Source organism: Chelonoidis abingdonii, chromosome 2, assembly GCF_003597395.2.
Source record: "Chelonoidis abingdonii isolate Lonesome George chromosome 2, CheloAbing_2.0, whole genome shotgun sequence".
Taxonomy (NCBI): Eukaryota; Metazoa; Chordata; order Testudines; family Testudinidae; genus Chelonoidis; species Chelonoidis abingdonii.
In genome coordinates, this window is record NC_133770.1 from 121,867,157 (window position 1) to 121,885,184 (window position 18,028).

The window sequence follows — 18,028 nt, forward strand, 5'->3', positions numbered from 1 at the left end:
GGAACTGATGGGCAGGATCCCCTGGGAGGCTAATATGAGGGGGAAAGGAGTCCAGGAGAGCTGGCTGTATTAAAAGCAGCCTTATTGATGGCCCAGGAACAAACCATCCCAAAGTGCAGAAAGAATAGCAAATATGGCAGGCGACCAGCTTGGCTTAACAGTGAAATCTTCGGTGAGCTTAAAACCCAAAAAGAAGTGGAAGTGGAAGTTACAAGAAGTGGAAATTTGGATAGATGACTAGGGAGGCATATAAAAATATTGCTAGAGCATGCAGGGGTGTAATCAGGAAGGCCAAGGCACAACTGGAGTTGCAGCTAGCAAGGGATGTGAAGGGTAACAAGAAGAGTTTCTACAGCTATGATACAAGAAGGTGAACAGGGAAAGTGCGGGACCCTTACTTAATGGGGGAGGCAATCTAGTGACACATGATGTAGAAAAAGCTGAAGTACTCAATGCTTTTTTTGCCTCAGTCTTCACAGACAAGGTCAGCTCCCAAACTACTGCACTGGGCAACACAGTATGGGGAGAAGGTGAGCAGCCCACAGTGGTGAAAGAACAGGTTAAGGACTACTTAGAAAAGTTGGACGTGCACAAGTCCATGTATATAGATCTAATTCATCCAAGAGTGCGGAGGGAGTTGGCTGATGTGATTGCAGAGCCATTGGCCATTATCTTTGAAAATTCGTAGCAATCGGGGGAAGTCCCAGACAATTGGAAAAAGGCAAATATAGTGCCCATATTTAAAAAAGGGAAGAAAGAGAACCTGGGGAACTACAGACCGGTCAGCCTCACTTCAGTCCCCGGCAAAATCATAGAGCAGGTCCTCAAGAATCCATTTTGAAGCACTTGGAGAAGAGGAAGGTGATCAGGAACAGTCAACATGGATTCACGAAGGGAAAGTCATTCCTGACCAACCTAATTGCCTTCTATGATGAGATAACTGGCTCTGTGGATATGGAGAAAGTGGTGGATATGATATATCTTGACTTTAGCAAAGCTTTTGATACGGTGTCCCACAGTATTCTTGCCGACAAGTTAAAGAAGTATGGATTGGATGAATGACCTCTAAGGAGGACAGAAAGCTGGCTAGCTCATCGGACTCAACAGGTAGTGATGAATGGCTCAAGTCTAGCTGGAAGCTGGTATCAAAGAGAGTGCCTAGGAGTCAGTCCTGGGCCAGTTTTGTTCAACATCTTATATTATCTGGATGATGGGCTGAATTGCACCATTCAGCAAGTTCGCAGATGACACTAAGGTCAGGTCTAAACGAGCGCGCAAATCGATTTTAGATACGCAATTTCAGCTACGAGAATAGCCGTAGGCGTGAATGATTACTAAAATCGATCACTTCTCACCTGGTTTCACCAGCGCGGGATCGATGTGGCGCGGCTCGCCATGTCGATTCCGGAACTCCGTTGGTTTTGGTGGAGTTCCGGAATCGATGTAAGCGCGCTCAGGGATCGATATATCGCGTCTAGATGAGACGCGATATATCGATCCCCGAGCAATCGATTGCAACGCGCCGATATGGCGCGTCGTATAGACGTGGCCTAAGCTAGGGGGAGAGGTAGATAGGCTGCAGGGTAGAGATAGGGTCCAGAGTGACCTAGACAAATTGGAGGATTGGGCCAAAAGAAATCTGATGAGGTTCAACATGGACAAGTGCAGAGTCCTGCGCTTAGGAAGAAAGAATCCCACGCACCACTAAAGGCTAGGGACTGACTAGATAAGCAGCAGTTCTGCAGAAAAGGATCTGGGGATTACAGTGGACGAGAAGCTGGATCAGAGTCAGCAGTGTGTCCTCATTGCCAAGAAGGCTAATAGCATATTGGACTGTATTAGTAGGCACATTGCCAGCAGATCTAGGGAAGTGATTATTCCCCTCTATTCAGCAGTGGTGAGGTCACATCTGGAGTACTGCATCCAGTTTTCGTCCCCCCACTATAGAAGGAACATGGATAAATTGGAGAGAGTCCAGTGAAAGGCAACGAAAATGATCAGGGGGCTGGGGAACATGACTTACAAGGAGAGGCTGAAAGAACTGGGATTGTTTAGTCTGCAGAAGAGAATAGTGAGGGGGGATTTGATAGCAGCCTTCAACTACCGGAAGGGGGTTCCAAAGAGGATGGATTTTGGCTGTTCTCAGTGGTGGCAAATGACAGAACAAGAAGAAATGGTCTCAAGTTGCAATGAGGGAGTTTTAGGTTGGATATCAGGAGGATGGTGAAGCACTGGAATGGGTTACCTAGGGAAGTGGTGGAATCTCCATCCTTAAAGGTTTTTAAGGCCTGGCTTGACAAAGCCCTGGCTAGGATGATTTAGCTGGTGTTGGTCTTGCTTTGAGCAGGGGGTTGGACTAGATGACCTCTTGAGGTCTCTTCCAACCATAATATCCTATGATTCCAAAAGCAGTTCACGACAATGTAAACAGAACGAGGATCTCTCAGATCACTGATCCCAGAACATTTAGCACTTTATAGATCATAATTACACTAGGAGCCAATGGGTAGGCAGTATAAAGGATGAAGCAATGCTGCAGTAAGTTCCTAACCATTCACCCCACTCAAGACACTAGCTGCTTCATTCTGTGCTAGCTAAAGTTTTGTGGTGCTTTTCAAGGGTCTATTCACATACAACTGGATTAATGCAGTGTACTCTAAGGTTAAAACAGTGTAAATCAAGGTGGCAAACTCTGCAGGAGGGGTATCACTGCAGCCTCTGGAACAGACATAGATGGAAAAAAAAAGAAAAAAAAATCTGTCACAGCTGTACCTGGGTATCCAGGAAAACTAATGAATCCAATATAAGCCAAAAGCTATGAATCATACTGGAAAGGACAAATGCACCACTAAAAAGGCACACTAAATTCAGCCAACCCTCTACATATTTGTCCTTTCAGATTCATTTCCATCCTTCTCATCTGATTGAAGCTAAAGACAGTTTGTTCTCAGATACATATCTACAGTAGCTCTGTCAGGTACAAAAAAACCCACAAAGTGGAGTCTGTCCTTTTAACAAGATGATTTCTATCTAGTTATCTGTACGTTGGTGGAACTGCAGGCGAAAACATACCTCACAACAGTAAGCCCAACATTGACAGGGCGTGTAAGGCAGGAGAGGCTAAGCCCAGTGGTGCTCAGATACAAAAAGGTACTTAGCAGCTTTTGGAATTGCAGAGGTAACAACAAATCTGATGCTGTAACATCCCCTCCACTCCCAGAATACTCCAAAGGCAACTCAGCAAAAACCTGATGACCAGTGTTTTTAAATATTACTGAAAGAGCTAACAGAATCACTCACATAGTGCCCGCTGGATGTAGAATGTCAGACAAGGACAACAATATCATGTCTGTACTAAGTACATAACTGAACCTAGCACTTGAAGACTGCTGTTCAGTCAAAGAATAAGAACCTGAATTTCTCAATTATGATGTTCTTTACCTTCCCTTAAAGTGGAAGATTTGAAACTGAGCTGTTACTGGTGAGGCCATTAGCCTCATTGCTGCCTGCTGAAGAGCAGGAGGCAAAGGACATATTAACATTTCTGTCAGTAATAATCAACCCACCAACATCACCTAGCAAAAGGTTCAGCTCACAGAAGACGCAACAGAAATAAACTATTTCCTGAATATCCCAGGATACTGTATGAAAGCAAAAAATTGCATTTCTAAATAGAGCTAGACTATTTTATTCTCTTAAATCTGGTGTGTGGGGGGTGAAGAGGGGATGACGTTTAGAGCAAGTTTCCCAAGTAAGTCTGTAAAACATTCTTCTTCAGTGTTTTCAGTATTAGCAGGTTATAAATAAATACTTAATTTCTCTTAAAATAAAAAATACTTTTAACAGTCTTTCAGTAAATACATGAAGTGTGGACTAGAGAGCTCCTGAGATTGGTAATAGCAGATATAGAAACTTTCACAATAAGGTCACCAGTTCCAATCATTATGAGCATTGGAGAGCATTAAATCAACCCCAGGCGCCCTAACTCCTGAGATGTCCACACTGACAAGGCCCATAGAGCACCTTGACTCTGTAGCTGGAGTGCTCCTGGAAATCCACCTCCATGAGAAGCATAAAGCTTGCTGTGCCCCAGCTGAAATGCCCAGGTGTCAGTGTGGACAATGTGTTGCATTACTGCGCTGTGACTGGCCTCCAGAAATGTCCCATCAGCCTCTGAAGTCAAGTGGCCACCCTGGTCATTGTTTTAAACTCTGAGGCAGGCATGTTGATATCCCCTTTCAAAGCTCTGTTTCTGACAGCCAGCATGATTATCTGCTCCGGGACACAAAGCAGTTACTGTGGAATGCTGCTGTTGCCAAAGCAGGCATTTGTGAGTGCATGCGTGCGTGTGTGTGGTGGTGGTGATGGTGGTGGTGGGGTTGCTGCTGTCTGAACTTATATGCTGACATCTCTGCCCCCAAAACACACTGGTCTCTCCCCACACTGTCTCTCCCCTCACAACATACACTCTGTCACACTCCCCTCCCCCCCCATTTGAAAAGCACGCTGCAACCACTTGCACACTGGGATAGCTACCAAAATGCACTGCTGTCTGTGGCATTGCAAGAGCTGCTAATGTGGCCACCCCACTGTGCTTGCAGCTGACAATGTAAACACATGGCAGCACTTTCCCTGCTGCTGTCTCCGAGGGCTGGTTTAACTCCCAGTGCTCTACATTTGCAAGTGTAGCCAAGCCCTTACTATCTGATAGCATTTTGTAGTCGCATTCCAGTCCCCCAATGAGCAGATACCCACAAAAACACACTGCCATAGTTAGAACTTGTTTTTTTGTCTCAGATTGAAAACTTATCTCTAGAGATTGTAGCCCTTGAAAGTCAGGATTGAGCCACACTACTAAAGCAATATAGGGGCACACGCACAACTGTATCTCCAGGTCTCTGTCTGTCTGCATGTCTGTGAGACAGAGATTCATGTCGCCAGGACTATCAGGTCAGAATGTTTGTTGAGCACTAAATTCGCATAAAAATTATAATTAAAGTACATTTTCATGAAGTAGTGTTTGAATTCAGTCATAAGTCAGAACTTATACTCTTTATAAATTGCACTGAGATGAAGGGAGAGCTAACACATGCAGAAGGCAGTCCTACACAAATATGTATTTGAAAACCATCTTTTAGGGAATATAAAATGCAAGTACATGAAAAACTGTTTGCACTCATTCAGAAGTCAAATAGAGTACATCCTAAATATTTTATTAAACCGTGGCATTTGATACAGGTAGAGCTAACACAAGCAGAGCTACTACAAAAATATACTCCTTATAAAATTGGAAATACATCATATATTTGCATTTTATATTGTTTGAATTTATTCAGAGATCACATTTGTTATAGTATATCCTAAATTAAATTTTAAAATATTCCCAGACATTCTCAATGCTCATTTTCGGACCAATAATATTCTATACTGGCACTTGATGCAGGTAGGAGTAACCAGGGAATAAAAAAAAAAACCCCAAAATGTCCCACATTCCAGCCATCATTTCATATTTTCTTTAAAATGACAAACAATGTATTTGACATGTTGTATATGAACAAGTTACGCTCAAGATATAATGAAAGCCTATCACTTCAGATTTCTAAGAATACAATTAAAACTGGTTTTGAGAGATTCACAAGAACACAGATTTCCTAAACAGTTCAATAATTTGAGCCATGCATTATGCTGAGGCTTCAAATCACTTATCAGCAATGCTCAGACATCTCAAATTCAGTCCTTTCCATTCTTTTGCAAACTGCCCATCCTGTTTTGCAGCAGAATGAAATTCCACAAACATAGATCCTAGAGACTACAGAAAAGGTTATGCCCTTAAATTCAGTTCAGTTCCTTCTCCACATCTTTCACCATTTTTTTCTATAAACCCTTCTCCTTAGAAACTGCTGAAGGGAAAGAAGTTGTCTCCATGCTACAGTAAGGAACAAACAACAGTTTTCAAAGTCCTCCAGAGGAAAAGTTTACACTTGATATTAAGTAGAGAAGGAGGGAGGAAAAAGGAAAGGCTTTGCCCAGTTTTGGATCTTCAGAATAAAGTTATCAAAAGTATCACACTCCATATGACATATGGTTGGCAAATCTGTCAGTCAGCAGGATTGGCTTGGAACACAGCTTTTGTGTGACACTTACATATCTTAATGAGGCAGCCTCCCAGAAAGCCCCTCATATGCAAGCTGAGCAACAGCTATATCCAAAGCAAGATGGTCTGCTTCTTTAAGCATCTGGCATTGGTGGCTGTTTCTCTTTGTTTCCCATGGCAACATGTACAGCCACAATTAAGTCAGGCTCATCAGAACCAAGTCTTCTCAGAGAGTGAGTCAGGCTTTTCACATCACTTCTCTATTTAAGATGACAGAGCTCAGGGTCAAAGGAAAAAACAAACTTCTCTTCTCCAGCTTAGACTCAAGGAAGACTGAATCCATTCTTGCTCAGGATCACACTGGAACAGACCTTCATGGTAGGGAGCTCAGCCAATAGATTTGCTCAGACATTTCCTAAGCATCTTAGGTTTAACAGATTCAAAACTTTAAATTTAAAAATTTTAACTTGTGAAGTTAAGAATGAGCCACCTTCCGGGGTGCCCAAATTCACATGACTATATAAATGGTCCACAGTTCTCTTCACTCACCCCAGGACATACTACTGAAGTTGCCTCCTACTACACTGTTCTAGCGAAGTAACCATTACTCAGTCCTTCCCATCTCTCATGAAAGTAACAGAAGTATTCTGCTGAGAAGGGATCAGGATGTCATTTTGCAGTTCATGGCCCCTCACAAAACTGAAAAATCATATTCCTAATAAACAAATAGATGCCATAAGACTGGCTTCCAGTGCCTTTGGTCAAAGGAAAAAGCATTAAAATCCTGATAGACAACACAGCTATGCATTGGCATTAGCTCTTCTCATAGCTGGCATGGAGAATTTTCTGGAAGATTATAGTTGAACAAGTCAAGATGAACAAAAATAGTTTATAGAAACTCTTCCCTGGAGGTTTCTGGCAACTTGTCTGTGAACTCAAACACGGCTGTCCAATTGACAAAGTCATATTCAGAGAGCAACGCCTGCTGCTTCACAGTGCGCATTTGCAGGGAAATGGGAGTATAAAGCTTCCTCCCCATTAAGTTCATCGTCTTGGCCTGTCCTTAGAAGTGGACTTATGCCTCCCCTGCTATGCCCTGTCATTTGCTGCAGTTACCACCAGAGATATAGGAGGGAGTAGAAACCCCCAAACTCTGCATAGGAACGAAGTACAGTTTTTTCAAATACCTTGTCATGGGAGACAATGAAGTTGGGGTATTCCTGAGGGCATCTGCAGGCTCCAAAAGAGCCTCTTTTATCAGGATGGCTAGTCTCCCCAGAGGTGATGATTGGAGACCATCCAGCAGTTTGTGTGTATTCTCCTGCAGGAATTCTACCGGGTTACCCAAGACAGCGGCCATATGCCTCAGGAGGTCTTGATACATCTCAAAGTTCTTGGGCACCAAAAGAGAGGAAGATTTCAGCACAGTAGACTTGTCCAGGAAGGACAAGGAGGTGGTTTGCTGTGCCAATGACGGATCCTGTTCTTGTACCACAGGATCTGGCTGGAAGAGCCGTGGAGGTCCAGGAAGAATAGGCTAAGTGGTCACTTGCAGCTGAGGTGGTTTAAGAGAGGGAGCCACCATCAGGACTGGTGATCTTGCTCTGGAGTGGGTTTAGGAATGGGACTTCAGAGACTGAGGAGCTTTGCAAGGAGGCTACTGATCATACAGATAAGGCACCAGGCTAAGAGCCCCAGTTCCAGCCGTGGGACAGATGCCAATCTCGGTACCGATGGTGATCGGAGGGTGTTCTCTGGCACCTATACGACGAGGATGAATACAACCCCAGCCTTGATCTTGAGAAGTCTCAGAATTTCTGTGATGACAGTGGGTGAGTCAGACCTGACAGGGCAAATTCAGGCTCACCTGAAACCCAATATGGGGGCAGCATCAGAGCCAAAAAGGTATGGGGGATCAGCACTGAATGAAACACACTCCCATACAGTACTGGGAGAGGCGTCAATACCGAGGCTATGGTTGGTACCAAATTTGACAATGTGATCTGCCACTAAGACAATGACATTGCGGGAAGATGATGCAGGTGAAGCCATGGCCCCAGCAAAGTCTTGAACCAGTGGAGAGTCTGGGACTAAGAGGCAAAGCAGGTCTGTCGTCACCTGATATACTGCTGGTATGGAGACTGGTGCTGATGTAATCTGTACTGGACTCAGCAGACGTTCCAAGGCTGGAACTAGATTCGACAGTATGGGCTGTCACTGCTCTTGGATCAGTACCAGGGAGCAGTTAGATGGAACCACTCCATCTCATGTGCTGGAGGGAGAACAATGCCAGTTAGCACTCCTCTTAGAAAATGAGGGAGTGTCCCAGTGTCCTGGAATGATCCTAATTTGTTTTATGGGACCTATTCCTCGCCGTACCAGGGGAGGGAGAATGACCCTTCTTCTGCTTGAGGGAAATGATGGAGCCCAAGTGCAGAGCAGCATCACTTGCTGGATCTGAAGGTGATAGCAAGTTACATGAGGCCTTGGTAACAGCCGGTGCAGTTTTAGTTGCAAGTCATTCACCATCTGAGTCCTGTTTGTGAACAACTTGCAGATGGAGCATGACTCTGACATATCCTTCACTGAGATACAAGCAACAGCTTGCGTAGGGACTGTTTTTGGGGATGGCCCCTAAACATGATGGACAATGCTTGAACCCTAGTGAGAGCATGATATAGGGCAACCAGCTATTCTAACTAATACTATACTAACACTAAACTTAGCTTAAGGTACTACTAACTACTACACACAAGAAAAAGGTATGGCTGCAGGTTGTGATTGCTGCCCCTATGGGTGCTCTTAGATACAGTTCTCTGGCTCTGGTGTATCAGAAGCGCACATACCTAAGTAGCATACATGGCTGGATCTACTGAAGAAGAATCCTATTTCCCCATAGTTAATATTCACTCAAGAGCCATTGGTGTCTGCTGCTCTTCCATACAAGAGGCATTTCACTTATCCTTTCATGAAGTATTTCTTTAAAGTGATGTTCCCTCCATACTTGCCAGTTAAATTACCTAGCTCGTGGCCAGAACTTGGTACTAGCAAGGATCATGGACATACCCTCCTCACCCCAAGCTCTTACCCAAGGTGGATTCTAAATTTAATCTGAGTCAGAGCATTATCCATCTAAATTGCTTCCTGAAACCTCATTGTATTGCCTGGTAAAGCCAGATTATGTAGAAAGGGTGTTTAAAAAGCTGTTACTATTGTGACAGAACCAAACCCTTTCAGAAATTCTGGTTCAAAACAATGAAAAGGTGGGGGCGGGTGGAGGGAGTGATCTGTACAGATATTATCTTAATAGAGTTAACTTTAAATCCAGACTTGCTATGAGCAAGCAAGCAGGCGTTCTAGTGCCAGAAGGACTTTACATTTATTTACTAGAGACACTAGAAGAAGAGACTCCACAATTTGCCTCAGTAGTGTTTCCATATTTGAGATACTTGCTATCTCTTTCCTTCTTCTACTCCTATTTTGCTCTCTCACTGAACTGATGCCACTTTCATTCTTTCCAGTTTCTTTTAGATCAGAAAAGAATTAAAAATCCAAATTGCAAGTAGAAGACAGAGTTGGATCCGCGCACATTTTCAGCGTCAGACCATCATATGACCCTTATTTTCACTTACAATGCGAGCCACACTAATGGCAATAACTTCATATCTACTTGAAGAGAAATATTTAACACACAGTAATCAAGGAATTGTCACAGTGATCCATTAGCACAGTACCTTCACTCTGACAGTGGCCAGTACTAGATGCTTCAGAGGAAGGTGCAAGAATTCCTGCAGCAATCAGTTCTGGAAGGCATCTTCCTAACTCCCATTAGTTAAAAATTGACTTATGCTCTGAATTCTTATATATTGCAATACACCCCCTTCTCCTTTGCAAGAACAGAACATACAGGAGGGACAGCATGATGTAAATTTTTGTTATCATGAAAAAATATCACCGTGGGTTTATTACTGTATGGCTGCCCAGAAAAAAAGTTATTTTTTTAATCAATATGCAGCAAGTTTGGATGAACCCACAGATCTTTCATAACCAGTATGGCATTTTCTAAGTATTAATTTAGAAGATAGGTAGGTTGACAGCTTATTATATTACATGAATTTCCAAGCAGATGGCACCTAGAAACTGGTGATGTTGGTAACTGAGGTCGGAGTACTAGTTTAGGCACACTAAATAATGTGAATTAGTCTTCAGCATACTCTTGAAAGAAAAGACTAAACATACTCATTTTAACTTAATATTTTCACACTACACATGAATCAGTTTAAAATGTAATATATACAAAATATTAATACTACATTAAAACAAATTTTAAATTTTTTTAAATCACATCAAGACGATAAATATCAGTCTCTGGCAGAATATCTTTATATTGGCTGTGAGGGCAGACAGAATGATGGTTTTGTCATTAAGCATCAAACGTTTTGCAGAGCATCAATAATTCTCTTTAATTTGCTTTGCCTCAGAGGCTGGTGTGAGATGCTGGGACCTACAGTGCACTTGAATAAGAGTGCATCAAATGAAAGGTATCTATGCCAGGTTGACCATTCTGAATGCTATTTAGAGAGGTCTGAGAGCAGCTATCTGGGCTCCCTGCAGAGATTTGATTTCAAAAGAAAAAAGGTAGTTTCCAGTGCAAACAATTCATCACCTCTACAACAATATTCCTGTACTAACAGTGCTAAAGAACCTGAAATCATGCAACACAAATATAGAAACAGAAATTGTTAATCCAATCAAAAATAGACAGTACTGGCCTATGACTTTTTATACTAGAAAGGTTATATAATATTAAAAATATACATAACCTAGTAATTCCTTGAATATAGTAATACACATTAAATATACTATTACATACTAATTACTATCTTATAATCATGTAAAAAGGTTGCCAAATTAAGCACTCATATGTTAGAAAATGCCAGAATTAAGGTTCTTCATGCAATGTATGTTTTGCCAGTGGAGTACATAACTATTTACTAGACAACAGAGGAATCCTGGGAATCAGGAATCCTGGCTCCACTCCTGATTCTGGAGCTGAGTGTGGTCTTATGACTTCAAACAGCATTAACAACAACATTATTTGCCACCGTCATTCAGAAAGGCAGGACTGCTTAGCGGATGAGATTTAGGTCTAGTACTCAAATTAAGGGAAAAAAGTAGTGGGGCCATGAACGTCAAGTGGCTGGCTTTAAATTTAAACAGTAGTGAGAAGTAAAGGGATCATAACACAGAAGTGAGACAAGTGAGGTAGCCCCTAAAAGCCGTAACCCATCTCCCCCCACATTCTCCCATAATTCAAGCACTGCTTAGGTCTGTCATGCTAGAGACCAGGGTTTTATTTCTAGCTTTGCCAGAGGTGATCTTGCACAATCTGTAAAATGAGAAGTGATTTGTCTGCCTCCTAAGGGAGGGACATGAGACCATGGCTCAATAAGACATGCTTGGAAGGAAGAGCACGCAAGTAATACCAGCCTTTGGAAGAGCTGACACAAACTCATGCACTCTTCCTGGCTCTCAACCCAGTCCAACCTCTCTTAGACCGAAAAGGGCAGTGCTGCTGCTGAGGCATCACCACCACCCAGACCTCCATCCGGACTCTGTAGACCTGTGTTTACCATGCAGCAGGCTCAGCAGAGGCTAGAAAAATGCTCAATGCAGTTATCATGTTCAGAAATTAAGTAACAAGCCTCTTAAACTCTACTGAATGTTTGCAAATGGCATTTTCAGAGGCTTATAACTCCACTCAAACTGGGTACATTTTTTCCGGGATAGGAAAAGGCACTTTTAACCCCAAGACTATATCCTCCGGTTAAATTTCAAACCTCTACTTCTAAATATGGAGGTGCAAAAGTTCAAAAAGAAGTTGAAAAAAATTATTAGCAGAACTACTGACTTTTCTCCAATGTCGTTCTTGAAAATGGCTCAAAAGTTTCAACTTTAGGCAAAGAGTAAACACAGAAAAGTTTCAGCCCTAACATTTAAAATGAAACTAAGTAGAGGCTTATATAAAGAGTTAATGTAACCTTAGCTACAGACAGCATGAGCTCCACCCTTCAGAGTTTTCCATATCTTGAAAACAAATGTAACATCCAAAATCCTATAAAGTCAATAACTAACCTAAAACAAAACAAAAAAACTCAAACAAAAAAGCCACAAAACAAAACACACACACAAAACCGTCAGCCAGATTGCTTACTAACTTTCCAAAGTTTAGTGAATTTACTTTGACCAGTAATCAGAATATTAATTCAAAAGGAAAAAACATATAGATTTACTTTTATAAATAAGTTGGTTTGACTAGTTCAAGAACTTTTTTTGAGATAATATTAATGTAAATGTTGAAAGTGACAGTGAGCCACTGTTACTCTGATACAAAGCAAGTACAATAAAGTAAACAAGTTTCTGATGAACAGGTTAATCAAATGACTGAACTTGCATTTAAACATTTAGCAGAATAGATATATAATGCAGCTACCAGATAGTAAGACAGTAGGAAAATTCCAGCAAAGATTATGTGTTTGACAATTTTTTTTTTTTAAATAATACACTTTCAGGGAGAATTACTAACTGAATTATTTACTTGTAAATTTTGTTTTCCAGAGACTAGTACTGATGATAAATCTCAATACTTTGTAGTCTGCTCTTGCTTATTACTGCCAGGCATGCGTCATAGCACAATATAGAATGATATTTAGTGTTTTTAGGGGAAGTGCCAGAAGACAGCAAGGGAGAGTGGTAGGAGGTGAGGGGAGAGGAAAGAGAAAGGGTGAAGGGAATGGCAAGAGAGGTTCATCAGTCAACAAGGCATGGGGATAAAACCTAAAATATATTATTGATGTTTTAAGTTCTACGATTCTAGAAAGGCTGTTCCAGATAGCAGAAGTTTAGCAGAAAAAATGTTCTTCTTCCATCAGCAGTGGTGTGATTATGTGAAGTAACAAATTAGCCAAGTAAGATAAAGACATACTCCATGAAGTACACTGGAGAATTACATTCCGCTGTGGCTCTGGAAATACTACAAGCAGCTGTAGCAAATTCTGCACAAGAATTAAAAAACACACACACACACACACACACACACACAGAGGAGGATGGCTGCTCAGAGAAATGAGAGATTTCAGTTATTGCAGGGGTCCCCAACCCACAGGAGCCATGGCGCCTGTAGGGGCATCTAAATGCACCCATGTCCTGGCTGGTGATCGAGCATGAATTTTGGCGGCATTTCGGCAGATGCTTGACCACCGCCATGCTCCTTCGTCTGGCGCCTGCCAGACAAAAAGGTGGGGGACCACTGAGTTATTGCATGCCTAATTTAATTTGTCCATCAAGAATGGTTATGCTCTGACGTTTACTGCGGTGCCTCAACAGATTCCCTCCACCCTGATGCACAAAGCCAACTGAATACTTCAAAGCTGCCTATTAAGGAAATAGAGTGTCATAGATCTTTTAAAGCTGAGGACATCCCAGAAAGATTCTGACACTCAGTGATGCAAAAATTCAATCCAGAAGTCATTTAAATGTTTTGTGATTATAATTGGCCTTGTGGATACCTTTGCAGAAAACAAAAATTGAGTCTATTTGCCCACTCCAGACAGTTTGAAGAACCATCTTATTTTATATCTAATACACTCAACTGATACAGTCTGCCCCAAACATATAGTGTTCATACTTGAGACTTCCTTCAAGAACACAAGACAGGTGCTTTTAACTGTTGGGACACTATCTGTGGGAAGAATTAGAATATTCAAAACAAAAAGAGCATAAATAATGGCTTCTGAGTGGAAGATATTGATGCTGGCTATTTAGTCATTACTAAATCTACAAGAACAGTAAAGAAACTTTACTGCCAAAAGAAAGTCACACACTTTACAGGGAAAAGCTCCAGTTTCATGGTCAAAACAGCAAAAAAGGCAATAGTAATTTAAAGTATCAGTGTCAACTCAGAGATATGCGCACACTTATTCATGTTAACAGGTAAAAGCTTTTTTATCTAGAGCTATACAACCTAGGGGTACGTCTACACTACGGGATTATTCCGATTTTACATAAACCGGTTTTATAAAACAGATTGTATAAAGTCGAGTGCACGCGGCCACACTAAGCACATTAATTCAGCGGTGTGCGTCCATGGTCCGAGGCTAGCATCGATTTCCGGGAGCGTTCCTGGGGTAGCTTTTCGAGCGGTATCCCATAGTGTCCCACGCATCCTCTCCCGCCCCTTAGAATTTCGGGGTAGATAGCCCATGGCTTGATTGGGCAAAATCTTTGTGTCGGCGGTTGGTTCTGTGGTAATTGATTGTCAGTCAAGTTCCCTTATCTGGAGCAAGGAGACAATCATTCCGCGCCCTTTTTCCTTGGCATGACGCCTATAGCCGGCACATGAGAGCCCGTTTCATGACTTTTTTTTTTTGTTTTTTTTTTTTACAGTCATCGGTGATGTTACTGGATCTGAGGAAGAGCTGGATACTCCACTGCTACACACACAGTATTCATTTGCGTTGCATTATAGCAGAGACGAGTATCGATTGTTCTCTTTAACGTCTGCTGCTGGGGTATAAATTGGCAATGAAGACGGTTATCTGTCCCTCTGTATGTCTGCCTACTATCATGGGTGCCCCGTTGGCTGAGATCAGCCGGGGTGCAAAAGCAAACTGGGGATGCTCCCCGAGTCAATCCTCCTTTATAGTTCTAAAAAATAGGCTCATCCTGCCCTAGAATTCGGGAAGTGTAACTAGAGAACCAGTGTATCAGAGAGCAACAGGTTCTCTGTGTCAGATCCCACAGAAATGATGAGCTACGCATTTTACTGGGGGTGCCCCTGACAACACCCCGCCCGTTGCTTCCCCTCCTCCAACCTTCCTGGGCTACCGTGCGCATGTCCCCCCATATTGTGTCATGAGATAGTAAGAATGCAGATATAGACAACGAGACTTGTTAGTCGAATAAATGAGGGGAGGGAGCCTCCGGGGCATACAGTCCAGGCAGACAATTAACAGGATGAGGAGAGGAGCCCAGGCATGGCTGCTGCTATGATATCCAGGCAGATACAGAATCTTTTCTTTACCTAGGAAAGGGAGGGGCTGATGAGATCAGCTCCAGTTGCCTATGATGAGACAGGTTACCAGTCCGTTCAATTTGTACCATCTCATCTGGAATTACGGCGTATCATTCTATTTTTACTTCATGCGCCCCCCCAGCCTCACTCGAGGGCCGAGCGGCGCCATCATTGGCTGATGGTTGTACTAACATGAGATATCTCAGTCATATTGGCACTGTCTGCCACCCGGAGGGAGAGGAGCGCATACTGCTCTTCACTGCTGCATGCATCGCTCATCTACCAGCAGCATTTCATTAGACGAGGTGACCATTGAATAGAAGTCAAGAAACTTCTTTCCCTTTTCTTTTCACGTGCAGGGTCTGGGTGGGGTGTAATTGTACGAGCATTCCCTGAACACGACGGACAATTGTTTGACCCTACAGCTGGGATGAGCTCAGCCAAGAAGCAAATACCTTTTCGGAGACTGCTGTGGACTTGTTGGTGATAGCTAGCGATCCTCCTCCATTACCCCTTCCCTCCCTTCCGTGAGCGTTCCCTTTTGCAGCTCCTGCTTCCTTTCACGCTTTTGCACGTGCAACACGTTTAAGCTTGTGAATTTTTTTTTTCACATGCTTTGGCATTTCGTCTTCTGTAACTGAGCTTTTGATAGAACAGACTTGTCTCCCAATACAGTGAATCAGATGCCAAGTATCTCCCGTACGTCAGCTTTAGAGACTTTCTTTTTGATTTGGGACATATCGCACCTGTGCCTGATCAGAGCTCCACGCTGGGCAAACAGGAAATGAAAATCAAAATTTAGCGGGGCTTTTCCTGTTTACCTGGCCACTGCATCCGAGTTCAGATTGCTGTCCAGAGCGGTCACAGTGAAGCACTGTGGGATATCGCCCAGAGGCCAATACCGTCAATTTGCGACCACACTAACCCTAATCCGATATGGTAATACCGATTTTAGCGCTACTCCTCTCGTTGGGGAGTACAGAAACCAATTTAAAGAGCCCTTTATATCGGTATAAAGGGCCTCGTAGTGTGGACGGGTACAGCGTTAAATCAGTTTAATGCTGCTAAAATCGGTTTAAACGCGTAGTGTAGACCAGGCCTAAGAGACTTAAATGCACACAGCATTAAAACATTGTTACTACTTTGGATTTTCAGCTCCAGAAAAACAGGATGTACTTTTCCCATGGATAAAAAACTAGTTGCACCCTTAAAAGATGTTGAGCACTTCCTTAAAAATGCCAGATGCCATTAACTCCTAATGCTGAAGGGAGTGCTCAGCACCTCTCAGGTGTGTGCTCTAAATTCTACAGGATCAAACCCTAAATGGCTGATGGACCAAGGGGAAGTAGAGCATTGCACAGAAAAAATAGCTGTTATTTTGCAATATAAATGAAATAGAATTCCATGATTGCCCCTTTGTCTTTCACTGACGCAACAGACATTGCTTACACTTCACCCGTTACTGCTTTTAATTCAGCTTCCCGGTTTGCTATTTACTATTGGAATAAAACCATCTCATCTTCCCATATTTTCAAAAGCAAGACAACCACTTGTTGATGGCAACACCAACAGGGGAGCCATTTTTCATATTGAAAAAGGGAGGGACTCAACCTATAAGCCTTAGCAAAGTATTGTGAAAAACAGCTTACGTAGCCCCACCCCATGTAGGTAGGCGGTGGGGGATTTAACATGGCAGGAATTCTTGGCTGCAGTGCCACTCAAGACGATGAGAAAAGGCTGCTCTAGCTCAGGCAGCTTCCCCAGGGCTATCTAAGTTACAGTGGAGGCCTCACTGCACACTAGCTGCTCTTTAATAGTTTTGCCAATATGTCAGATTGAAATTAATTAGGCTTCCTTTATCAGCAAGATGCTACCAAAACTCTTCTTTCCTTAATGGACATTTTAAAATAAAACAACAGACTAAATTAGGATTTACTTTGAGTTACTTACAGTGCTGATCACAGTCTACTCTGGCAAACACTACTTGATTATTATCTGGATATTCTTCCTTAATGACATTGGAAGCTTCCTCGAAGATGGGATGCAGCATTTGGCTGAAGCGACACCTGTTGACAATCAGACAGCAAATACATTAACAATTTTCAAATATTTTACTTTTATTGGTGACTCAGTGAGAAATTGTGATTTAGTAGAACATCGATTTTATGAACACCAATCTTCTGAATAACCAGTTATACAAATCATTTTTTCCTGATAGGAAAAAAATATCACATAACTAAAGTGATGTCAAAGAACAAATTGACATCCCCTTCACATTTCAATGCCTTCAATGCCTTGGAAATTACTTTGTAGTGGTTTGAAGCACAAGAAGAAAATGATGGATTGTAATGTACTGCAATTTATGCACCATATTTGCTGTAATTTTGAGATGTTCAATTTTATTAACTTCTCAATTTTATAAATTTCTCAATCCCCATTTAAAAGCTCATGAAATAGCTCTCTTGTATTTTAGCATGTGCATATGATCTGGTGGCTTTGTGCAAAATGCAAGTACGTATTTGTGTAGGACTTCGTTGGTAGGCCATATGAAAGTCACAGTAACATTTCCACCTATACAAGGAAAAAATAAACTCAAATAACGCAAAATGTTAGTAAACGGAATATGTACTTGTGATTAACCCAACAAATGATTGAATGACACCATTCACAAAAGACATCTGTAAGATTCAGCTGAAAAACAACACACACACTAAATGGAAGAATTGAGGAATGCCAAGCTCTTCTATCCATTTAAGTCCACAGAAAGTAAATTCTATTCAGAAAGTCAAAGTTTCCTTCCTTCTCCTCTCTTATTTTACCCTAAGTGAAATTAACAAAAAGATTATCTGGGTTTCTCATGA

General features: G+C 42.1%; 2 protein-coding genes across 2 annotated transcripts in view; both read right to left on the minus strand.

The window, feature by feature from the left end:
• The window catches only part of LOC142046341 (uncharacterized), a 1,049,055-nt gene that overhangs the window by 894,402 nt on the left and 136,625 nt on the right, over positions 1 to 18,028 (minus strand). The window lies entirely within an intron of this gene.
• ERP44 (endoplasmic reticulum protein 44) overlaps positions 1 to 18,028 on the minus strand; it is a 127,572-nt gene that overhangs the window by 59,110 nt on the left and 50,434 nt on the right. The window contains exon 4 of the mRNA XM_032787140.2: positions 17,118 to 17,233. Within this exon, the coding sequence (XP_032643031.1) occupies positions 17,118 to 17,233 (116 nt within the window). The remainder of the gene's footprint in view (positions 1 to 17,117; positions 17,234 to 18,028) is intronic.